This window comes from Ambystoma mexicanum, chromosome 11 (genome assembly GCF_040938575.1).
Source record: "Ambystoma mexicanum isolate Mex_15411 chromosome 11, UKY_AmexF1_1, whole genome shotgun sequence".
Classification (NCBI taxonomy): domain Eukaryota; kingdom Metazoa; phylum Chordata; class Amphibia; order Caudata; family Ambystomatidae; genus Ambystoma; species Ambystoma mexicanum.
The window spans coordinates 138,352,109-138,378,270 of record NC_090934.1 but is presented as its reverse complement, the minus strand read 5'-3'; the positions used below and the strand labels follow the sequence as shown (position 1 = coordinate 138,378,270).

General features: G+C 47.5%; 1 protein-coding gene across 1 annotated transcript in view; it reads left to right on the top strand.

Annotated features, from left to right (window-relative positions):
- The window catches only part of SF3A3 (splicing factor 3a subunit 3), a 373,604-nt gene that overhangs the window by 324,023 nt on the left and 23,419 nt on the right, over positions 1-26,162 (top strand). The window contains exon 16 of the mRNA XM_069622664.1: positions 10,765-10,820. Within this exon, the coding sequence (XP_069478765.1) occupies positions 10,765-10,820 (56 nt within the window). The remainder of the gene's footprint in view (positions 1-10,764; positions 10,821-26,162) is intronic.

Genomic DNA, 26,162 nt, shown 5'->3' with positions numbered 1-26,162 from the left:
GAAAGCCTAATACACGTTATTGCTATGCCAGAAAATTGAAACGTTTTGGCATCTGGTGCAATTCCAAGGGCGTCAATCCCATCGATTGCTCACCCTCACACATTGTGTTGGATCTAACCCACCTGTTGGACTCTGCGTTACTCTTCAATTACCTAAAGGTTCATCTGGCTGCTCTGTCAGTCTACACCACATCGCAACAAAAAGTATCGTGGTGGAAGATACCAGTAATTAAAGCCTTTATGGAAGGGGTTAAGAGGATTTATACTCCCATCTCTCATCCAGCCCCTGGATGGGATCTGAATGTGGTTTTGACCAGGCTCATGGGAGCTCCCTTCGAGCCTATGCATAAAGCAAGTCTGAAAGACCTGACTTGTAAGACAGCCTTCCTAGTGGCTATCACTTCTATCAGAAGAGTTGGCGAACTACAGGCTCTGTCTGTTCTAGACCCCTTTGTTACAGTCCACAAAGATGAGGTAGTTCTGCGCACACATCCGAGGTTTGCACCTAAATTCATTTTGAAGTTCCATGTGAACCAGTCAATCGAACTACCCACTTTCTTCCAGAACCCTAATTACATGGCCGAAAGAAGCCTTCACACACTAGACGTGCACAGGGCAGTCATGTTTTACCTATAAAGAACTAAACCACTAAGGATGACTAAACAATTCTTCGTTTCAGTGGCAGCTGGTAGAGAAGGGGATCCTGTCTCTAAATTAGCGATCTCAAGGTGGATTGTCAAATGCATCACACTATGTACACTCTTGCGAAGAGAGAACTGCCTTTCAAGCCTAGAGCACACTCTACTCGAGGCACTGGGGCATCCATAACATTCATTGCAAATGTTCCTCTTGAGTCCATTCGCAAAGTGGCAACCTGGAGTTCTGTACACACCTTTACAAAACAATATTGCCTAGGCACTCATTCTAGGTCTGATTCTCAGGTGGGACAAGCAGTACTAAGACATCATTTCTCTACTGTTCATTCTCACAGCCCACCTCCAACTCAGGGTACTGCTCGCTAGTCTATGCACAGCATGTGTTTCTAAGCAGATTAACAAGCATCAGAAGACATGCATTACTCACCGTAATAGCATTTCTGATGATTGTATCTGCTTAGATTCACATGCGCCCTCCCTACCTCCCCGCTCTGGGTGGAAGGAACATAGACGTCTTAGTACTTTCTCTCTTTATGTACTCACTCACTATAGCCTTGGGCTCCCTCATGGCAGAAAAAATAAAATCGGAGGGACCACGGCGCGTGAGGGATTTTGGGTACTACACGTCGCGATAGGGATAGTGTTACAGACACGCCTATGCCTGCGTCCCCTTTCGGTCCCCGGAAGACTAGATGCAATAGTCCGCGGTTACCACTGGATGTCGTACCATATGCACAGCATGTGAATCTAAGCAGATACAATCATCAGAAATGCTATTACGGTGAGTAATGCATGTCTTGTCCTCATCCGTTTGTGTTTTTCCATTCATAGAAAGCTTTCCTCTTTAAAATTCTCAGTTGTTTGAGGTCCTCCGTAAACCAGGTATTCTTTATATGATTAGTCACCTTGCGCTTTTTTAAAGGTGCTAGTACTTCCGTAGCATTAGCAAATGAGTTTAGCAGGGTGTCAGTCAGTTCTTCTACACTCATAGTGGGTGCAACCTCATCTGGGGCTGTGGGAGTTAGCCACTCCCTCATGGGCTCCTGTGTCACCCTCTTCATGTTTCTAGAAGTGATCCATTTCTGTTTAGTGGTCTCTATCTTTAGGATGACTACCCTAAACTCAATAAAGGTGTGATCAGACCATGGACATTCCGATATATTTGGGGCGCTAATTTTATGATTAACTGTAAACAAAAAACAGTCTAGTATGTCCCTTGACATACGTGGGTACTTGGATATGGTGTCTAAAGCCTACATTTTTCATAATCTGTCTAGTTACCTAGCAGTTGTATCTTGAAGGTCATCCTTCCAGGGATTTAAGTCTCCCATTATGATCCATTTGCCCTGAGTCTTTACCTGTGTGAGGATCAGGCTATTAAAATGTACTAGGAAGTCAGGCATATTATCTGGGGGGCGATATAACAGGACATTGAGTGTGGTGTTAGGATATGTCCTAATTTTGACACACATGGTTTTGCATCCCTCAATACCCTGTATGTCTTGTTTCCAAATTTCTAGTGAGTTTTTATAGATGATAGCAACCTATTAGGCAGAATTGCATGCAGTACCCTCTGGGACCACCACATACCATTAGGACTACAGGTGTAAGCAAAACCAACTTTTGGTATAAGTCTGTACTACACAGTTTGTGGTAGCGAGCTGAGCAGCCAGGCTCATCTCAAGAGGGAATGTGAGCAGTAAATGGAGTTACACAGAGGTCTTACAATCACAGTGGTTCAAGTAGACACTTAAACTCAAGGTTTCTTGGTAAAACACTTCTTAATTTATTACACGATCATTTAGAAAACATTCACTAGAAGGAGGCAACTTAATATTATACACAAATATACTTCAGCACAAAACCAATACGTTTCTGAGTAAATTAGGCTCCCCTGAAATGGAAGCAAAACGACATTTCAGTGACTTTAAATAGGAATACTAAGCCACAAGTTAATAGAATAGATCACAAATACTTTCGTAGGCAGTGCAAATAGTTTCAGTTCACTAGAGGACTCGATTCAGTTCAATAGGCCAAAGTCAATGGGCTAGTGGCTTGGATAGAAAAGAGCAGTTCTTGTAGTAAACGGTAATGTCTTTGCCAAAGTTCTCAGAAGTAGTTTGTATGTAAAAGAATCATATGTTGGGTCACAAGCTGATTGGGCCTGCAAGTTGGGAAAGTTTCACCGCGAGAGGTAAGTTCTCTCAATCGGGTTGGCACAGTACCTTAATATGAAGAACAAGATGCAGCGGAAGACGTTGGTTCCTGCCAGTTCCTGCAGATCTCACTGTTCCTGAGCCTCAGTTGTGGGGCCAAGAGGGAGGACGTCGGGGGACTCCTGCACTGCACAGTATCATCGGAAAACACTGACAAAATGGAGTCACTTCACTTCCAGTAGCTGTAATTCAAGCACACAAGCTGGTGTCCCTCTCCCTGGTTAATCCTAACCAGCTCCGAGAATGGCATCTAGGTTGCTTACGAGTTGATTGGTCCCACCAACTCAAAGGAAGAAGTCGTCCTTGAAGGGGCTTCTCTGTCGAGATGAACTTAGCAATTCGGACCTGCAGCAGATCTTCACCGGGCAAACCAACGGTCCAGGAGTTGCAGCAGCCGTCCTCTTGCAGCTCGTCTTCGATTCTTTTGTTCCAGTGTTCGACTCTGCCTTCCAAGGCCAGAGACTCGCCTTTTAAACAGTTCCCTCCCTTTCATTCCAGCCTAGCTGCCAGTCACCCAGCAGGGTGGCTGTCCTTGCAGGGCAGTCAGCCAGCCAGTCACGCCAGAGTGCATTTGGGACTCCTAGAAGACTAAGCACAAGGAGTTTCGGGCACCTCCCTCACTTCCTGCACACCCCAGACAATCAGGCGTCAGAGGCGGTCTTCAGTCCTGAAGCCTGCCAAAGGCATACAAACAAAGGGACCAAACCTAGTTTGGCACGCAGAGTGAAACTCTAGAAGGACCTTTCCAAAAAGAAATGGCAAAAAAGACCGGGACCTGTTTAAACAAAGGGGCTTAAGGTGCCATCTTGAAAAACATGGCTCCTGTGATTTTTAGCTACCGGTGTTCGCTGTCGGGAAAACCGTGGTAGTTTGTTGTAAAACCACTGCCACCATCCATTTCGATAGGAAAGGTTAGCATTGGACTGCTACATGGGTTTTTAGACACAGGGGATACTATGTAACCCCTCCAGCACTCTATTGTAAGATAGGTGTGCTGGGTCTAGGAATTTGGAAAGACTAGTAATGTCAATTTCACTTTACATTCTCTGGGAAACAGTAGTTTATCCCAGAGAAGGTGTTTAAACCTTTGGGAAGTCTAAAAAGACATCCCTGTGTCACTGCACTGAAGGTGCTGTGTAACACATGAAAAGATGGTGCCTATGGAGTTATCTAAAACTCCATAATCAAAGAACACGAGTGAAACACACATTAAAATACATGAGTGGGGGGAAAAAAGGCTCATACTCTTTCCAGGTAAAGAAATCGAGTCTTCAAAATCCAGCTAAGTTGCTGGGGGTCTCTAAGGTGAAGGGAATTAGCATATTTATGAAAATTCTCCCTAACACAACCCCTCCTCCACTCTTGTGAACCCTGTTGGTACATAGAGCAGTGTAGCCTATGGGTGTCGCCAATGCCACCGATGGCCTGCTGGCTCATGCAGCCAGGTTTCTGTCAAGGTACAGATATCCAAATTCTTGTCTTGTATGTAATTGGCTATTTCCACTGAGTGTTTCACCATAGATCTTATATTTAATAATAGGAAACGATGAGGCTTAATAGTCTTTCAATCGCGTGGATTTTATTGGGAATGCTAAGTTCCTTATTACTATTATCTGTATTAATGGTGTCTTTTCTAAATGATTGGGGATTCTCAGTTTTTCCTCATGAGCTATTAAGGTATTACCCGGCACTACTTCCTTAACTGAGGGCATTTTATCTGGGCAGTTCGTGTAAGTCTCCATCAAAGTGGGAAATGTGTCATTGACTAACAAGGTTGCCCTCAGTTCAACTACAGGTCTACTTACCCCAACCTTCAATACAAGGACTGTTTTGTATTTGTCCAGTACGGCTCTGGCTGCTTCCGAACTCTGCCATTATTTCTACAATTCCCATGTTGCCGTATAGCCTAGAGTGCAGCCTTTACTCTATTGACAGACTGGTTTTGAACTTAATCCTCGCAGCCACTGGGGGCCAGTGCAGAGATTTCAGTCCTGGAGGGATACGATCCCTGGGCTTGAAGCCAAGGTCAAGTCTTGCAGTACAGTTCTGGATGAGTTGCAGAGGGCGGAGAGTAGAAGCAGGCAGATTTAGAAGGCGGCTGTTGCAGTAATCCAGCCTAGAGATCACCAGTGCTCTGGAGGGTATCCCTACAAAATATCCCCACCAAATATATCGCCTTACATATGGCAGTTTGTCTCGCCATAGGCGATTTTGTTGGGGGTGGGGGGTAATTTGTGGGAGCGGGGTGTTTTAGAATGTTGCTGGGGTGTCCCCTGCAGGGTCCATGGGTCAATATCCTGCAAAAATATGGTGCTATTTTGGTATTGTGTTATTTTTGCGGGGATATTAACACATGGAACCCTCTGGAGACAGTGAGCTTCGGGGAAGGAGAGGAAAGGAAGAATACCTCTGAGGAGGTGCAACTGGTAGTGTGACTTCTTAGAGACATCAGAGATGTGAGGAGAGAAGGAGAGGGTGGAGTCTCAGATGACCCTGAGGTTTTTAGCCTCACAGGTGGGAGCAGGAAGAGGGCCAAGATAGGCTGGCCAGAGTGTGACAGGAAAGGAGGGAGCAGGTGTGCCAATGAGAATTTCGGTTTTACTGGCATTAAGGCAGAGATCATTGGCGTCACACCACTCCTGGATAGCAGACAGAGATGAGGGAAGGAGAAGAAGTGGCAGAAGGGAGCCTGAAAATTAGCTGCGTGTCATCCGCAAAGCACTGAAAGTTAGGGCAGAGAGTAGCAATGCAGTGGTGAAAGAATACCAGTGGTATTGGTTGAACAGCCAGGGAGAGAGTTGTGACCCCTTGGGAACACCGCAGATGGAGATAGAGGAGAGTAAGGACCCAAGTTGGAACTGGGAGGGCCGATCAGAGAGGAAAGAGGTCAGCCAAGCCAGGGCCTGATCGGTGATTCCCGTGTTATCACAGACGGTGGAGCAGGATGGCATGGTTGACCGTGTCAAAGGCAAAAGAGTGATCAAGTAAGAAGAGGACACGGGGGGGGCGGGGGGGGGGGTTTGGAATCAAGGTTGGAGAGCAGATCTTCACGGATGTTCAGAAGAGCAGTTTCCGTGCTTCTGGCTGCTCTGAAGCCAGACTGATGGTCATGGAGACAACCAACAGATTACAGATTCAGTGTGACGATTAAGCTGGGAGACGGCCAGTTTTCCAGGAGTTTGCCCAGGAAAGGAGTGATGGAAATTGGGCGATAGTTAGCCGGGCAGGAGAGGTCGGCTGTGGATTTCTTAAGAAGAGGGTGCACAAAGGAGTGCTTCAGAGGGGGCAAGGGAAGACTCATGTGCTGAAGGTGTGGTTGCGGAAATCAGCCAGAGCTGGGGCCAAGGTGTCAATGTGGTCCTCGATAGTTTTGGAGGAACAGGGGTGAACCTGTTTTGACGAGATTTTCATAGATCAGACTTGTCTAGAAACCTCGTCTGGGGAGAACAGGGTAAAGGCATAGAAGGAAGGAGGAAGGAGAGGTGGCCGAAGAAGGGCCTGAGGGAGAGCATGGAGTAGAAGGGGAAGGGGCAGAGGAAGAGAGGACAGGATGTCCTGAGTTTTAGAGATGAAATGAGAAGCCAGAAGCCAGGGAATAGCGGAACACTACTTTCAGGATAATAGTTATACCAGGTAAGACCTTTATTGGTGTAATATACAATTACAGGTGCTTTTCAGCTCAGTGGAACACAGACTAAGGTAAGCAATAACTCTTTACACTAATTTCGGATTCCATCAGGCAGACCCAGGTCAGCCACACCTACAGGACACTTTTTAAGAATGGCACACAGCTATTCTAGGCAGGTGAAACCTAAGGGTTTTCGGATCAGTGAAACACAGACCAAGGTAAGCAATAACTCTAACTTAGTTTGAGATGGCACAAGGCAGACCGAAGTAAGTAAAACCTACAATACTTATTAAGAGTTGCTCCCAGATATTCAGTGTAAGTAAAACGCAAGGCAGCCTTATTCTAGACCGGCTGTACAGCAGGTCAGGGGAAGAAAGACCCAGTTGGTAAACCTATACACTAATATTCTGAAAGAAATATTAAAGTGAAGCCAACAGCATTACTTTTGGGGAAGAGGCACATTCATTTCACAGCTGAGTAAAATAACTGTGCATATACTTTTCTTAATGGCAGAGCGCATTCAAGGGAAGTAATAACTTTTGTAACTGCTCACTCACATTGACAGTTACCAACCAACTCATTTACAAGTAAACCTTTTAAGCACTTTTTCTCTTTTCTAGGCAACAGGTCCAAACCTTAGCAGTCTTTCCCTGTTTTTGGAGCAGGAGTGTTCTCAGTGGCAGAAGAGGGGTGGGGGGTGGGGGCGGGGGTTACTAGTTCCCTAGTGTCCAACAGGCAGGTCAGGATAGGCACAGAAGTAGCAAAAGTCAGAGTTCCTGGGGAAGACTGTGCTAACAAGTAAGTATTTCACTTAACAGTAGTTTAAAGGGTCCAGGAACCTCTGTGAAGACGCCCTAGGAGGATTCCAGCAGTGGGTATAGGGGAACTAGATGGGAGGCCTCCAATCACAAGAAAACCCCCAAAGCTACAAAGGAACCACAAAAGGAAAGTAAATACCCCAGCCAGCAGAGTACCTCAGCACAAGAGTTGTAGCGGGGGAGACTTCAGGATCTGCAGCCAAAAACCTGGCCGATTAAATCCTTGTCATGAAGACTGGAAACTGAAGGGATTTTGCGGAATGGATCAACGGGCAAGGCCGCAGGCAAGAGTTTCTTTGTGGCTGGTTTCGGCTCTGTGGTTTTGGTACCCTTTTCATGAGCCTGGAGAAAGACTGCATATCGTTGGTCAGATTCTTATCTGACTTCAAGGACTTAAATCGGGTATCTGGGGTGCCAGGAGGAGGCCACCAAAGTTTCAGCTCGATAAGGAATTTGGAAGATCATGCACCCCAGGATGGCTCGAGGCCCCAGGGTACTGTGGTATTGCAGCCCGCAAGGTCGCAGCACGATGTGGAATGGCTCAAAATGCAGGTATTCTTGAGTCTAGTAGAACTCACCAGGCCCTGGATCGGGGGCGTCCTTTTCGGGATGCCCCAGGTCAATTGGAAGGAAGGGTTACAGCAGGCACCAGTTACACGGCAGGTTCTCTGGTTGCTGGAAATCGCTAAAGCGGTCTTTTCTTAATCTTCCGCTTCGGTTTCGGCTCCAGTGGTCGACTTGTCAGCAGCTTCCGGGTTCGGTGCATTTAACATGAGCTACACCACAACTTCTGTAATCTCTCCCTTCATTTTACAGAAAGGGGCTGGCTGTCCCTTTCTGTAAAATGAAGGGAGAGGACAGCCAGCCCCCCCCCTCCCCCATTGAGACTGGGCTCCATACAGGCAAGGTGGAAGACGAAGGGGTGGAGAAGTTTGGACTCATCCCTCTCTTCCTGCCTCCTCGGACACTCTGGAGCCTTGGTGGGGAATACAAAGGATTCCTGCCGAAGACAAAAATCCTATTGAGGTTGTTCCCACCTAGAATGGCAGGGGAAGACTTCAAACTACAAGCAGGCAAGAAATGGCAATAAAAGGAGCCCACCATTTTAGAAAAATGTTGCCCTTCTGTGCCTTACTGGGGCTGAATTAACAGCCTGCGAGTAATAGACTAAAAGTCATAAACCACTGCCACCAGCCATTCATTTAAAACTCGCAATTGTAACTAAATGTTACCAGGTAAGTGAGAAATGGGATACATTGTATCCCCCTGCACTCACTTATACAAAATGTAAAGGGGATGAAATTCCCTCTTAACCACTGTAGTTCGCCCAAGTATAGGACAGAGAAATTATCAGGGGTGCCCAAAGAGGCAAACCATCCTAAGCCTAAACGTTGAAGTAAACGATCACTTCAACCATGCACTAAGGAGAGACCTAAAAAGGTCACCCATAAAAAGTTAAACTAGGTGAGAGGGGAAAAAGATTCCCACGCCCCTAGGGACAAGGTAAAATAATTACTAAGTCCAAACAAAAGGTTCAGGTGTTGACACAGGTCAGTTAGATGTATCTTTATTATGAAAAATCTTACCAACGTGTGTTGGGGTTGTTTCCGATTGAGCTTCATTTGTCTGTTGGTTTACGCTTTTGGACCTACAGAGCTCTAATCGTGGCCAAGAAGTGACCTCAGGCCCTCTGTGGAAGACTGGCTGCATGATTTATCGACACCTTCACGTAGAGAGAAAGTAACTTACCAGGTCCAGAAAAAAGAATAGCAATACTGACGTTTGGGATGCTTTTAATGAGCTTTATGCTTAAGTGTTTACCTTTTTATCTTTTATTTTTCTCTCATCTATATACTTTTCTTCTTTTCCACCCTCTTTTCTTTCTTTTACTCCCTTTTCCCTTCCTCTCCTTTCCCCTGTATATAGACAACGGTTTACAATTGTTGCTATGTTATGTGTTTGATATCTCTTTAATTGCTTGCATGATCTTATATTGATTATTAAATGTTTCAAGTTAATACAAATATATGTACACAAAAAGAATTTGATTCTAAAGACACGCCACCTTTATGAAAGTTATCACTGCAGTGTACATTTAGAATTCACTGCGCTGACTGCAGTAAACAAACACACGTTGCCTCTTGCCAAAGAGTGCTTGCGAGCATGCTGGAGGGGGCTGGTGTTTGATTATTAACACCAGGGCATTGAATTTTACAAACACAGAAATATTATAAAATGGAAGATGCATGTTTTAAAAATATGCATTGCTTTGTAGCACATTACTTTCTGCATTTGAAATTACTTTGAATGTGTTTATTTTAGGCGTGGGCACAGTTTACACCTAAAAAATAAAAAAAATAAACATTGGGTGCAACCCTCCTTTAACTCCTGCAATGCCTTATTCGTCTTTGCCGATAAGAGTACATCGTCGGTGTAAGCCACCATGGAAATCCTCTTATGACCAAATTTGGGTAACTCACTGGAGTCAGTTAAAAGACCATCTTTTAAATCGGAGGGAGCACCTGCCTTCAGTGAACATTCATAGCTTTCCCAAAGGCTTTAGGCCCTAGATCTAGTACTAGATTATTGAGCTGCTCTTATCCAGTTGGCTACTTGGAATGTTCTGAAATGAGACCTGTTGAGTACGGAGGTTTCACGGTACAGAGACTGGTACACTGGTACCAATAATCACTCGTGTATTTAGGCACACTGGGGAGCTAGAGACTGGGGTCCCTCCCTTCTCCACTCCTGAGGTAGGACCGGCCCTACTGATGGGGGTCATAACCATCTGTTCGAAGTGGCACCTTGTTCTTAAATACAATAACAAAGCATTTTATATGGAAGCCAGGATGACTGGGATCAGCAAAAAATGAATTGCACTTGACCTTTCCCGAAGCATAATTGTATCCAAAGTCCATGTGTCAGAAGGTTTAGTGGGCAGGCACCCTAAGCACACAACCCAAAACTTCTTGGTCAAACGTAATCAAGATTGTGTCCCCAACAGCCTTGTCAAATGTTTTTGTTGGTTAATAGGAAACAGGGTTACGGCCAACTAGCTTTGAAAGTCGCCTATTGGTAGGTTATTGTATTAATGAAGGCCACAGTGTGGAATTAAACCTTTCCCAAAAGTACTGCACCAATTTAGATGTGGTACTGTTGCCCTGTGAATTCTGGTCTTCATACTCCTACAGCCTTGACCCAACCTCCTGGGCCTATGCACACAAGAGGCAGGATTCAAAACAACTACATAATAACCATTGTGGGCAATTGGCAAACCACCTCTTGCGTCCATCTGTTTGATTGAAAGCACCCCTTGCCTATATCGCATTGCTTACCATAATATCTAATTTCTTATGCCGAGGTGCTAATAATTAGCTAGGTCTGTTCTGTATTCTATAAAGCAGTAATGGTTGTTATGTTTTTGTTTATTTTGTAATTCTCTTTCAGTATGGGCCAAACTGAAAAACCAGAAAGCTTCAGAACGGTGGCAGCCTGATACAGAGGTTAGTATTATTCGATATTCCAATTTGCTCAATAATTAACCATCTGTTGGACTTTGTTGAAAATATTTGACACGGGGATGCAACTAAACAAGTGTAAATATGCACTGTATCCATTGGCCGGGATATATTTGGCGAAACCGCAAGAACTCCCCTCCCCGAAATGGTGGGCTCTGTTTTGATACTTAAGCAAATATGCACCAAGGAGGGCGGCTTTGCTGGCTGCAAACAGCCCTCTAGTCCAAGTTAGACGCCAGAGCGTAGCAAACATTGCACATGACAAATTCTCTTTTATTAAAACAATTGTCTTCCATGGGGCCACACTTTTTCTAGGGTCCTGGCCGGCAGGTGATTAAGTGGGGCAAGTGCGGGCTGGGGATTCGGGTGTGGTGGTGTGGGCTGTGACTTTGAGACTGTGCGATGTCCAGAGCAGGGTAGGACCAATGCCTACGATGGTATGCATTGAATGCATGCTTTACCCTTCCTTCTAATAAAGACTCCATTTCTGCCCACCTAATGGGTTGCCATTTCTTCTTTGGGTAATAATAGATCAGCTTTAGGCTGCCAGACTGCCAAGTGGAATGTAACAAAGCTAGTTAATAGGCACTGCTAGAACAGTTGTGGTACTGAAGGTAATGGTCAGGATGGCTTCATTAAATGTTTGGTACCTGAAGTAGGCCTGAAGTAGGAGTAATCTGACTGTGTCCCCTTAAATGTTTGCCTTTCCTGCTGGTTCAAAGACCTCTTCTCATTTTGTTTTGTCCTTCTCCTCTTTCCCCCCTGTTAGACTCATCCAAGGCCTTAAATCCCATGTAACGCTCTCATTATGGCAGGGTGCTGCAAAAGCACCATGTAGTTTACTGGAGTAGGTCACCCATCTCTTCTCCTTGCGTAACTCACTAGCTGGTGGCATCTGTTTTGTCTAATATAGCTTTATAGACCTCGCACGTGGGCCGTACCGGGAGTTATAGGCCCTGAAGACCGCGCTTTGGCTTGTAACGAGGTTGGAGGGCCCATAACAAGGTTTGAGGGCCCATAACGACGGTACTGCCCGAGGGAGAGCTCTATAAATCTATTGGAACCCATGGCCAAACGCAAAAATACCTTGTGTAAAATATATATTTTTGGGAGAAACGTTTTTTTAAAAATGTTAAATAGAATTTAAAAATTATATTTTTTCGGGAAACTTAAATATTCATTTGGATCATTCTTCATTATTCTTTTCATTAGTTTAAAGTAAACGAAAAAAGGATGGCATTTGTGTGAAAATGTAATTTTAAATGAGGCCACTAGAGGGGAGTGAAGCACTTGGTGCACAGCTTTCAGAGCTGAAAAAAGAAAGCAGAAGTCAAAGTTGTGGGCTAATACGTAGGGTGACCACACGTCCCGGTTTTTCCTGGGACAGTACAGGGAAATCACCCTCTGTCCCGAGAGTTTTTTCATTTTCAAAACCCCGTCCGGGAATTGGAAGACTGGCTTACTGGCTACGGTCCCGATTTTTGCCGTGACCCGATTTCGAAATCGGGTCCCACGGCAACTCTTCCTGCACGTAAATGGGGGCGTGAATGCTTTTCACACCCCCATTCCCCCCGCCCCTCCTTCCTGGCACTCTCCTACAATGAGGAGTGCGCCTGTGAGCACACCGCCCCCACAACCCCCACTACAGGCCAGCGACGTAGAGGTATGACTACAGTGTTATCGAAGTCCTACTTCTTTTATTTTTTTTTTTATTTTTTTTTTTTAATCTGGTCATCCTAACTATACAAATACCGGGCTATAGGAAAACTGCAAGCCCGTACCGGCATGTATAGCCGCAAATTGGGTGAAGGGTTATTCACCCTACCGAGTCCTAATTTGCATTTTATAGATATGTGAATAGGATGCATGACAACGAGCACAATACACATAGTGCGAAAACCAGAGGACCACAACATGCACCACTCAGTTGGAACAAACTTATTCAAATGCAAGTAACTATTGCAGTTATTCAGGAACAAGAATCGCCAATCCTAAATCCAGAGAAATCTTCAAGATATTCAAAGATCTTACCTCCCCTACTACCACCCCAGACGCAACATTCAGGATGCCCTCATCAATAAGGTAAAAATGCTCAAACAAAAAATATCCACTCAACGCTCAGCCCTTCCTAAACATCATGACCCACCTCATCCCACCTCTCCTAAACCTAAAATCTTTCAAACACCCCTGTTCGTTTTCAAAGACATCACAGAGAGTGATGTTACCAACCTTATCAAACATAAACCCTTCACTTGCAAAGGGGACATCTGTCCACCTACTATCGTCAAAGAATGTGCAGACTCGCTCACCCCCATCATAACAGCTTTCATTAACGCATCTTTCTCATCTGGAGTTGTACCACAAAAGCTAAAAGAAGCATGGGTTCGCCCTCTCATTTAAAAAAAAAAACTACCGCCCCATCACCAGGGTGCCCTTCCTTCTTAAAATCTTGGATAAAGCATCCCACATACAAATTCAACAATACCTGGAAGACAATGCCATCCTAGGCAAAAGACCATCTGGCTTCCGCAAAGGACATGGTACAGAAACCGCCCTCTTAGATCTTAAGAACCAAATAACCAAAATAATGGACACAGGCAAACCTGCACTCCTGCTCCTCCTCAATCTCTCTGCTGCGTTTGATCTTGTTGACCATGATATTCTCAACTCCCACCTCACCAATGCCGCCCAATTCTCTGACAAAGCCACCTCATGGATAACCTCCTTCTTAGAAGGAAGGGCAATGAAAGTATACTCTGACCAAGCCACCGCAGACCCCATCAGCTGGGGAGTCCCGCAAGGATCCTGTACAGCACCCACCCTCTAACTTGTTCACCAAACCCCTGTTTGACCTACTGGACATGCTAGGCATAGCCTACACTAACTATGCCGACGACCCTCAAGTGCTCCGCCCACTTACTGGAGACTATGATCAAGATGAAACAGCCCTCCACCAAATATATACCACCATTCAAACTTGGATGGCAATCAATGGCCTCTGCCTAAACGGGGCCAAAACTGAGATAATCACCCTGGGTCCCAAGGAAATCCTCGCCAAACTTAACAAAAAATACACACATTTCTCCATTGACAACACAATTATACCAGTCTCTACTTCGTTAAAGACCCTTGGGGTCTACTTAGATTCTACACTCTCAATGACAAGACAGGTCAGTGCCATCTCCTCGGCCTCTGCCCACACCACTAAACTTATAACTGCAATTAAACCTTTTTTAACCACTCAAAACTGCTTGTCCATAGCCAGAGCCACAGTTGGAGCTAGACTTTTATTGCAATGCTCTTCTGGCAGGCACTTCCACATAGAACATCAACAGGCTCCAAATAACGCAAAACAATGCACTCCGTGCAGCTCTACAAATCCCCAAATGTGACCATATATCCCATGCCAGACGCGAAGCTCACTGGGTCCCGGTCAAGGAAAGGATTAACTTTAAAATCCTCACCCTCACGCATAAATGTATCAATCTTTCCGCCCCATCATACTTCTCTGAAACTCTATCCAAAAACACTTCCACACGGCCCACAAGAAGTCACCATGCTAACCAACTCCGCATTACTATGTAACCTGAAAATGTATCACAAATCTGTAAGTATCAATGTAACCACTATGACTTCCTTTGTATCAATAAATGCTCATATGTAACAGCGCCACGATGCCCCTGGGCTGCTGCACGCTTAAAACATTTGAATAAATAATGTGTCCTGCATGATTTATTTATTGCGCATTTGTTTGCCGCCTATACAAATTTCTTTTTCGAGGTGCCACAAGATTAAGTGAGAAGGGAACAGGGGAGTAAATAACAGTGGCAAAACAGTCAATATACAATTGTGGTCCTACTAGGCCTTGTGACATACAGATGTGCAAGTGCAGTGAAAAGAAGTGCAGGAGATAGGGAGGAGATGGGTGTCTGTGAAGAGGGTGGGGTTAAGGGCAATTGCTGGAGGGAGCCCGCAAGGGAAGTGCCAAGGGGAGCCAGAGAGAAAGCCACATTCTAAGTGCTATGGTGCAGTTTTCCAATGAGCGGGATGCACTGCCGGCAGGCATGGGGCCTGTAAGGGAAGTGTTGAGGGGGGGTGGGGGTGCTGGTGGTGTCACCTGGGTAGAGGGCCTGGTAACCTGTGAGATTCATGATGGACCAGGCCACCAGTCTCGGCGGCAGTGGGGTGATGGGTAGGGAAATAGGTAGGGAAAAGCAGAGATTTGTGAAGTTTCTGGAACAAGTTATGTTTTGTTGATTTATACTGTGCACTGCTACCACCCAGGGGCCGTCTCCAGGCGCTCGTATGGCTCTGCAAAAAAGGGAGACGGGGAGGTTAGTGAGAGGATAGGTTCAGAACCAGGAGGAACTGGCATCTGCATGTTTTGCATTTTGGTTTTGTGCTCGAGGCCTCGTACATTGTAACATTGCAAACTAGAGCGCAATCACTGTGGGTTTGGTGATTGCGCTCTAGTTTGATAGTGTCTTTAAGGGATTCAGAGTCACGGGTGGTCGTAGCAGTGGGTTGATCCAGTATCTTGGTGTGTAGGTGCTTTGTTGATACTTTTATGTACTATGTGGGTGGTTCACTCTAAGTGTGCTTAAGCATCTAGAGATGCTGGGTGTGGATGTAGTATTAATTATCTGTTTGTGTAGTATGGCTAGTCTAAGGTCTGGTGTAGAGGTGTTCGGTTATGTTGGAGGAGCAGGAAGGGGAAAATGGATTAGTAAGTCGGACCGTTTGTTGGTGCCTCTGGCGCGGCTCTTTGGCTGCCACTTGACGGTATCTAGCCAGGGTCTTGTTTGTGGTTCTTTGGCCCATCTGGTCACCTCTCAGGTTGTTTGTGGTGTTATTGTTGGTGTCCCTTTGAGGTTGTCATTGTCTTCTGAGTAGCCAGGTTTTGAGCGGTTTCCTGAAGGTGATGTGGTCTTCTGTGGTTCTAATTTCTCTGGGCATGTTATTCCGGATGTTAGCAATTAGACGTGAGCGCTGTTCCGCTGAATTTGCTTTTTTTGTACTGTTTTGCCTCCATTTGTAGGTCTTTGCTGGATCTTAGTTCCCTTCCTGTGCGATACAGGCTAATCTTGTCTTGGAGGAATTCTTATCTGTGCAAGGGCTTGTGGGCAATGCAGAATGCTTTGAATTTGATGTGCTTTTTTACTGGTAACCAGTGTAGGCTTTTCAGTGCTGGAGTAATGTGGTTTCTTGTGTTTAGTCTTAAGGGTTCGCCGGGGCAAGGAGAGGTAGTGGAGTAACCTTCTGAGCAGTTGTAGGATTAAACCATTTTTGGGCGATTGCATTAACTTGCGGTTCCAGTGATAGTGAGTATTCCTAGGTTATTTACTACATCGGTCGTCTCTGGTTGCGTTCCCAATGCTGATCGGCCAGTCCAGTTGTGGGTTCCTTCCGTCGAGTCCTGCGGGTGAGGGCATTATTTTTATTTTTTACCCGGTTCAGTTTAAGGTTGTTCGTTGTCATCCAATTGTGAGCCAGTTGTTGAGGCTGTTATTTGGGCCCTGGGCTGTTTTTTTTTTCACAATCAGTGGTGTGTCGTCTGCATAGTTGTAGGTGGGAAGTCAAGTGGCTTCGAATGATTTTCAACAGTGGGCACATGTAGATGTTGAAAAGCAGCGGGGAGAACGTTTGTACATAGGTTCTTTCGGTTCGGTTTGCTAGGAATGAGATAAGCCACTTAAAGACAATTCCTGTGCGAATTCCTGTATGCCACATTCCATCAATCTTTTTATTAGTGTTGTGTGGCTGATTGTGTCAAAAGCCGCCGATATGTCCAATAGTGTGAGGGCCGACTGGGCATCATCTGCGTGTATTTTAAGGTCGTCTTATATCGACAGAAGTGCCGATTCTGTTCCTCTCATTGGTCTGAAGCCAACTTGTGACCGGTTGAGTATTCAGTTTTTTTTTCTCAGACGTATTTAAGAAGGATTTTGTACGCGTGGTTCTCCAGGATCTTTGCTGGGTAGGGTAGATTGGACATCGATCTATAGTTGCTTGGGTCTTCTGCGCTTTGAGATTCCTTTTTTATCAGCGGTTTAATGTATGCAGATTTGAAGGATGGTACTATTCCTCTTTTGAGCAATAGATTCATTCGGTTTTGGAAGTGTGTCGGCAGGTCTTTGTGGTTGAGGATTCCGTTGAAGATGTCAGGCCAGCAGGGGTCTTTCTGGGATCCTGCAAGGTTGGTGTCCTTGATCAGGGTGACAAAGGTTTCTTCTGTGATTGGTTCAAGGCAGATGAGTTTTGCTGTAGTCTGTGATTCACCCAGTGTCTGTGGCTTGGCCGTCGTGGCTGAATTTGCCTGGGCTAGGTTGATTGTGTCCTAGATTGTCTATTTTTGCTCTCAGGTGGTTGGTAATGTCACAAAGTGCCTGTGTCGGGGTAATGGAATTCTTACAGGAAGAAGGGGTTTTTCTCTTTGAATTTGAAGAGTTCCTTCTGTGGGTTGTTTGTCGATTCTATTCTTGTTGCCTAGTAGCACTTTTTTGCTTTTAGGACTGTTGATTTGTATAATTTAATTTGTCTTTGGTGTTCACGTCGGGTGTTTTGTATTCAGTTTCTTTTCCATTTTGCGGTGGTTTATTTTAGTTCTTTCAGTTCTTCTGTGAAACATTTAGTTGCCCGTTTTTTTGGTGTTGCTTTGAAAATTTTAGTTTTGAATGTTTTAGCAGGTGCCAGTTGGTCAAGGGCTTTGGTGATCCAATTGGGAGTGCGTTTTCTGCCGTCTCTATGGTTGTTTTGGTGAGTTCTGTTTTGCTTGGGGGGAGGGCAGGTGGTTGGTTGGTTGAGTATAGAAGGTTTGGCAGGGCCTCCAGGCCTAGGTTCTTCCAGTTTCTTTTCTTGCTGGTATGGAATATTTCCTTCCCTGCCGTTAGACAGGTTTGGGATGTGACGTAGAATGGTATTAAGTAGTAGTCGCTCCATACCATTGGTGTATGTGGCGCGGATGGGCATAGTCCTTCTCTACAGAAGATTGCATCCAGGGTGTGTCCAGTGTTGTGGGTGTATCCATTTACTATTTGCATGAAATGCAAAGTTTCTAGGAGTGCGCAGAGTGAGTTTGCTGTGGGCTCGCTTTTCTTTTTCAAACTATATTGAAGTCTCCCAGTATGACTAGTTGTCGTGGTGGGTTGATAGCATGGTGTCTGCTAGTTTCGTTGCAAAGTTGGTTGTAAGATGGTGGTCTGTAGATCAGGAGGAATACTATGTTGGTTTGGTCTTTGAGTTCTCTCTCAATGGGGAGGATTCATAGTCTTCTGTCTTGGTTGCGATGAGCTGAGATGCTTGGATGTGTTCTTTGTGTATGACTGTGATTCCACCTCCTCTTCGGTTTTCTCAGTTGACCTGTATTAATTTATAATTGTCCGGTATTGCTGCGTTCGCAATGGCTTTGTAGTTGTCTGATAACAAGGTTTCTGTGAGAGAGTACGTCTGTGCCTCCTTCGCTTAGGTCATTCATTTCTCTTGAGTGTTTTGCCATGGATAGGACGTTAAGAAGACTGCAGTGTGGTTTTTTCAATACTCCTTTCAAGTTGTTGTTTGTATGGTTTGTTAGACCTGGTGCGTTGTCGGATGGGTTTCTGTTGCAGGTGGGTTTTTCCTGGTTGAACCTGTTGGGCGGGGTGATTCTTTGGGGATCAGTCTCTCTTTTGGGTAGACTGATAAGGTTAATGGAGGGGTTGGTTTTGGTTTCGTTAAATTGTGTAGGTTCCTGTTGTTCCAGTCTTTGGTAATGTAGGGCATGTAGAGGGTGATGGTTTTCAACTTGTCCCCGATTCTGGTTAGGGTGTCGTTGTTGGTGTAGGCTGGGTTGTGGTGATTTATTAGTTGTCGTATTGCGTTTGGTGTCTTGGGGGGAGGGGTGGGGAGGAGGTGGGTCTGCATTCATGGTGATTGTTGGTTCGTGGTTGATGGGCCGTTTTTGCTGGCTGCGTAGTCTTATGTGGAGAAGGTAGCGGGCAATGTAGTCTCTTTGCTCTGTTCTTTGTATGTTCCCTCATGCCGGCTGGACTGTTTATTATCCAGTTGTGCGGTCATGCTTATCGGTATTTTCCCCCGAGCGGTTTGGGTTTTCTTAATGTTTTGGTTCTGGCTTCTTTGTCTTTCTTGTGGCGAGGCATGCTGTTTGGGATGTGGGTTGTATTCCTTAGAGTGGTTGTCCTCTTTGGATTGGTGTTTCCTGGTGCTTGGGGTTCAGGCTGTGCTGTTTTGGTTAGTTGTTGCTTGTATTCATTGAGGTGATGGATAGGTGAGATCTCGGTTCAAAGACCTTCGTAGTTAGGTTTGTTTATGGCTCTTTATTTTTTTTGCTTCTGTGTTTTTGTATTTATATTGGAGGTCCTTTGCTTATGGTTGTTGAACCAGGTCTAGTAAACCTTCAATTTTAACATTTTAGTTCTGTCCCTGCAAGTTTTCCTTTCTGGCTCCGATGTGCAAGTCGGCAGTAGGTAGGAATGTCTGGTTAGAGACACGGTGACTGCCCAAGAGCACCTGTACCCTAGCCAACAGGGATTGTGTGGGGTTCAACCATCAGTGCGCTAACATGTGGACTCGGGACACCTGGATAGAGGGTGGGGGAGTAAACGGACAATGCAATCACACCTGGGCTTGGGGTACCTGGACAAGAGGAGACTGCCTAAAGATGGGGTGGAATAGTCAATGCAGAAAGCCTGGACTTGGGACACCAGTCTAGAGGGAGAGGGTCCCAACAGTCAATGCAGTTAAACCCAGAATTGGGACACCTGGACAGGGGGAGAGTGCCTAAATACAGGGGCACAGCAGTCCATTCAGTCACACCTAGAATTTGGACACCTAAAGAGGGGGAGCGGGCACAACAGCTAATGCAAAAGCACTTCGGTCTGGGACATCTGGATAGAGGGAGAAAGGCTTAAAGAGGGCACAACAGTCAACGCAATGATATTTTGATTTGGGACACCTGGGTAGAGGGCTGCATCAGTAACTGCAGCAACCTTAGACACCTGGATAGAGGGAGAAAGGCCCAAGTACTGCACAACAGCCAATGCAATAACTCCTTGATTTGGATAGGGTCCAACTGTGAATGCCGCAGCCAATAACTCAATGCAATGACACTTTGATTTGAACCACCTGGGTACAGTGCCACAACAGTAAATGCAGTAGCCTTTGACCTTGCACACCTGGATAGAATGAGAAAGGCCGAAGTAGGGGACGACAGTCAATGCAGTAACTCTTTAGTTTGAATGGGGAACCACAATGAGTGCAGCAACCAATAACTCAATGCAGTAACACTTTTCTTTGCGACACCTGGGTAGGGGGCCACACCAGTGAATGTAGCGACCCAGACCTGGGGCACCTGGATAGAGGGAGAAAGGCCTAATGAGGTACAGCAGTCAATAAGAACAGTTTTGAAATTGTGTTACCATGAGTATCTAAATGGGAGATATGGCTGGTTACCACAATCAGGCTAACTTACACAATCGGGCTTACTCCTACGTCCCGTCCCCTTTCCTCCATACTTATGGGACATCTCTCCGTCCTGTGGGCCAGAGCACTTTGTAAAAAGCATCCACATTTTTTTCAAAAATGTGTCCCTCCTCTTTCCTGCGCGGGGCCCGGCACGCGGCCATAACCCCGCCAACCTTGGCTCCGCATCGCCCATCAGTCCTTTTCTCCACACGATCGGGGCCAGACGCACTTGCATCCTCGGAAGATTTTCTTCCCTGTTTTCCTCTCTGGCTCTCGCTAGCGTTCGTTTACTAGTCTGTCTTTTAAACTAGATTTTCCAGACTGTTCATCTTGTCACCGTCGCTTCGCGAGGGCGGATCCCCATCCTCTTTGTTTAGAGTGTTTGGGTCCGGAACACCGTTGGGACTCCTGTTTTTACTGTGACTCCCTTTCGGTCCGGGCACTTCAACGTCGGTTATAGTGGTGGGAGGTGGTGTTCGGACAAACTTCTCCTCATTTTCAGGCGTTCATCGACGAGAAGAAAAAAACACCCGGTATGTTCTTTTCTTTTAAGAGCACCCCAGCCGGGGGATACCTTTCCGGGTTCCTCTCGGGCCGGGAGGGGCATTGATCGCTCTGTTACCGGGGTTCTCCCTGAGGTGCCTTTCGGGCCTAATAATTCTACCAGAGTTTTGTCCGAGGGTCTCCTTAAGGGGCCTGAGTTCACCGGAGTACGCTCCGAGGCCCCTCCTTTGGGGGCTGTTTGTAGACCCAGTTCTACTGAGTCATGGGGTACTGGAGCTTGCTCTGAAGCCGCTCTTTCGGCTTCCCTCAAAAACAAAACCGGGGTGCGCCCCGAGATCTTGGCTGGGCTTGAGGTTGCCGAACGGATGTTCGAGGCCCATGCCGATAAGGTTTCTACCGGGCCTAGGTCCGAGGTCCCTCGTACAGAGGCTAAGGCTACCAACAGTTCTGAGGGGCCAGGCAAGGCCCTGTCGGTGAAAGCGGTTGCTCACCGTTCCGGCTCTTGTGGTGACACCAGATCTGTTGAGGGGGCAAAGAAGAAAGTTTCTTCTTTTACCGGCAGTGCCGAGGCCCTTCCTTGGAAGGCTTAGTTGGCGGTTGGTATGTTGCAGAAACATTCCAGGCCTTATAGTACCGGCTCTGCCGAGGTTCCTTACGTTAAGGCTAAAATTAAGACCCCTGACCCATCGACGGGGACCCCTGCCTCACTTCATGTGCCGCAGTTCCCCTCAGCTGAAGACAAAATGGCGGCCGTTCCCGGCACGACCACGGCAGCCATTTTAGGTACTACCCCTACAACTACGCCATCGGCCCCTGGTGTAGGGTTCGGTCCTTTGGGTGAACCTAAGGTCCCTTGTGCGCATCCTTACCGGCCGGTTTATGATTGGAACGCCCGGATGCCTCTTCCGCACAATGTTTCGTTGCCCGCGGGGGCGGCTCCCTTGATTTATGTGGCTACGTCGGTGGAGGGGCTGGTGTGGCACCCTTCCCCGTTGCGTCCCTAGATTTGTCCACCTCATGAGAGGCCTCCTCAGGTTCCGAAACAATCTCCTGAGGACGCCTTTTTCGGTAAATTTCAAGCGCTTATGCGCACCGACCCCATGAGGGAATATTTCAAAGGGCTTTTCAAGGAGATATGTCCACCTGCGCCTCCGGCTCCAACCGTTCCGCCGGTGGTCCCGCCGGCACCTCCCTTGCCCGTGGTGCCTCCCCCTGCGCTTCCGCCTTTGCCTCCATTGTCCCCAGTGGACAAGGCAGTGCCTGACACGGCTCAGCAGGATCCTGACCTGTCAGATGACCCTCAAGGCGATCAGGACAACAAGGACCTTCCCCGCTCTATCAGAGCTTTCCATGACCGGGTGCTGGACATGAGTTTCTTAGATGTTCCGGTGCCCGAGGCACCTGCTCCGCAGGAGGGCGTGCTTCCTGGGGCGTTCACCTAGTCTCCTTTGGAGCGTACCGGCCTGTTCTTGCAGAAGGACGTTCTGGCCGAGGTCCGAAGAGTTTGGGAAAAGCCACACTCGGGACTTTTTGTCAATAAAAAGATTGACGCGAGGTACAGGCTGCATTCTTCGGAAAAAGTGGCCTTGTCGTCTTGTCCGCCTCCCTCCTCCACAGTGGTGGCTGCAGCTACTTTGCAATCCAGGCCTGCAGCATCCTCATCCGCGACGGCTACTCAGGTCTTGGGAAAGGAGGACAAGCTCCTGGACTCCCTAGGGAGGAAAATCTTTGCCAATTCGGCCTTACAGCTCAGGCAGGCCAATGCAGAATTGATTTTGGCGGGAGCTAACTTGCGGATGTGGAGAGGTCTGTCGGAGTTTGAGGAGCACATTCCGGTCGAGAAGTTTGAAGATTTCGGAGGGTGCCTTTCCGATGCCAGGGTCTTTGTCCCAGGATCTCCTGGAGGCTGCGGCTCATCACGTAGACACCTCGGCTCGGGGCCTGATGCTTGGGGTTGATGCCTCGCGGCAAGTTTTCGAAGGAAGTGCAAGACAAGGTTCTGGACCTTCCATTTGATGGTAAGGAGCTTTTTTACTCTTCTACTGATGTAGAGCTCACCAAAACCAAAGATATCACTCAGACGGCTAAATCATTGTCTGTTCTGGTTAAAGCTCCTTTCAAGTCCCAAAGACCGTTGTCGCAAAGTCGACCTTCCTCTGGGTTTAGGGGCTTCCTCGACTGCAAGTCTCGCAGAGTGGATACTCCTGCGGGGAATAACCGCCGTAGACAACAGCGTACGCGTTTTTTCTCCCGCTCCTCAGCCTCATCAGGTTCAGGTAGCCTGCCAAATGAGGGTTTTCCGCGCTCGCACAAGACCCCGGTGGGAGGACGCATTGCGTCTCATTGGGAGGCGTGGCAGACTGTCACAGAAGACGGATGGGTCTTGTCAGTCGCTCGAGCGGGCTTCCGCTTAACTTTACCCCCTACCCCACCCCTCAATCCTCCTTTTCAGCTGTCGGGCTCACCCTCCCTCAAGGCCGAGGTTCAGAAACATCTGCACCTCAGAGCTGTGGAACCCGTTCCCCTTGGGGAGCGAGGGGAGGGTTTTTACTCCCGGCTGTTTACGGTGCCCAAACCCAACCAGGCTGGCCTGCGCACCATCCTAGACCTTTCCCAGTTCAATCTTTTCCTACCCCAAGAGAAATTCCAAGATGATCATGCCCAGCCGGATTCACTCCTCTTTGCAGATGGGCGATTGGCTCAGCGTGGTGGATCTTCAGGATGCTTACATGCATATCCTGATTTGGAATCCACACAGGAGATACCTCCGCTTCTCTTTGGGAAAGGAGCACTTCCAGTTTCGGGTGCTTCCTTCTGGCCTCAGCTCGGCGCCGTGTGTCTTAACGAAGATGATGTCGGTGATTGCAGCCTATCTTCGTCTCCAGGGTATCCATGTGTATCCCTATTTGGACGACTGGCTCCTACACAGCCCTTGTCTGTTGGCAGCAGCGGGCAACCTCCAGTCTCTCCTTCAGCTCCTGTTCCATCTTGGGCTGTCGGTGAACTGGCGGAAATCCTCCATGACTGTCTCACAGGACCTGACTTTCCTGGGTTTTCGCTGGAACACGATCGACTGACGAGTGTATCTGACCGGGGACAGAATGGCGGATCTGTTGACCACGTGTCAGTTGTTTGCGCAGTCGGAGAGCATGTCGGCCTGGTGGTTCCAGAGGCTTCTGGGCCTCATGGCTTCGTGTGTACTGGCTCTTCCTCTTGCTCGTCTCAAAATGAGACGGACCTAGATGGCTCTTCGGAGTTCCTGGCGTCAGGCTGTGGACCCGGATTCCAAGCGGATAATGATTCCGGATTCCATGAGAGTGGACCTGGACTGGTGACCATCTCTCAGCAACCTGTCAGTGGGCGCAGGGTTTCAGGACCCAGCCCCCATGGTGACGATCATGACGGACTCCTCCCTTTTGGGGTGGGGTGCGACGTTGGATCTTTTTCAGGTCTCGGACCTCTGGTCGCCTCAGGACAAGCTCCTGCACATAAATCATTTGGAGCTTCTGGCGATTTTTCTTGCGCTCAAGGCATGCAGACCGCTCATTGTCAACAAGGTGGTCCGCATAAGAATGGACAATGTGGGATCAATGTATTACATAAACAAGCAAGGGTGAACAAAGTCTCCCCCTCTCGTGGACCTGTCCATCCAGATTTGGGAGTGGGCCGTGCTTCATGGGGTCTGGCTGCTTGCAGTGCACATCCCGGGCCAGCTGAATGTCACTGCGGATGCCCTCAGCCGGCAGACCGGGGTCAGCTACGAGTGGGAGTTGAAGGTGGAGATCCTCTCATGGATTTTCTCACGTTGGGGCACACCGGAGGTGGACCTCTTCGCCACAGCGGTAAACAAGAAGCTTCCTCGGTACGCCTCCAGAGGGGGGCTGGGAGCCTCCTCTCTTGGGGATGCTCTCGAGATTCCATGGCACAACATGAGAGCTTACGCCTTCCCGCCTCTCTACTTAGTTCATTGAGCAATTTGGAAGTTGAAGAGCTCTGTCAACTGTTCTCTTCTACCGATGGTCCGTGGTGGCCGGCCAGGTTTTGGTTTCAGAACTTCAATACCTGTCGGTGTGTCTGCCGATCAGGTTACCAGTAACTCTCGATCTTCTTCACCAAGGGGAACAGATGTGGCACCCCTCCCCACAATCGCTCAACTTGGCGGCATGGTGCCTGAGTTCAAGTCTCTAGAGCATTTGGGCTTGTCTGTGGATAACATGCGCATTATCCAGGCTGCCAGGAAACCCTGGACCAGATCCCAATACAAGAGTAAATGGCTCAGGTTCTGTCATTGGTGTTTGGAGAAAGAATTGGACCCGATGGTGGCAACGATTGACACAGTGCTGACCTTCGTATCCTCCCTAGCAGAGTCAGGGGTTCATGTTCTGTCTTGCAGGACTTCTCTCAGCGGTTTCCGCTTACCTCTCTACAGACTGGTGTTCTTATTCTCTAACCTGGTTGTGAAGAGACATTTTGCTGGGTTGACACGCATCTACCCTCCGGTTCGTAGTCCGCACCCGCCTTCGGACCTAAATGTCGTCCTGACGGCGCTGTGCCATAAACCCTTGGAGCCACTGGCTACGGTTGACCTCAAGTACGTGTCCTGGAAAGTGTCCTTTCTGGTCGCCGTTACGTCAGCGAGGAGAGTGAGTGAGCTCCAGGCATTGTCGGTGGAGCATCCTTTCTTGGTCTTTCACAAGGACAAGGTAGCCCTTTGGACAAACCCAGCTTTCCAACCAAAGGTAGTGACCGAATTCCATCTGAATCAGTCGATTTCCCTTCCGGTCTTTTTTTCCAAACCTTGCCTCGGAGGCGGAAAGGGTTTTACACTGCCTGGATGTCCGAAGAGCTCTTAAGTTCTACCTGAACAGGACTTCCGAGCTTCGGAGTTCTTCCCAGCTTTTTGTGACCTTCGGTAACCCTCAGGGCAGGCCGGCGTCTAAGGCATCTACTTCCAGGTGGATTGCCGCCTGTATCACGGAGTCTTTCACCGTCCAGAAGCTGAAACCTCCTAAAGGTATCCATGCACACCTGGTGCGGGGCAAGGCAGCCGTGGTTGCTTTTCAGAAGTATGTTCCCTGGGAGTCCATCGCTAAAGCGGCTACTTATGCCTCCCCATCTGCTTTCTGTAAGCATTACTGCCTCGATATGAGCTCTAGAGCTGACGCTCAGTTTGGCCAGGCTGTGCTGAAGAACCTGTTTCAGTAAGGGGTATTACCATCCACCCATAGTTCCTGTAAGGAGTGCTTGGGAATTTCCCATAAGTATGGAGGAAAGGGGACGGGACAAAGGAGTATTACCAGGTTACTCACCGTAGTGACCACCTTACTCCTAGTCCATAGTTCCCTTTCCTCCATACGCCCGCCC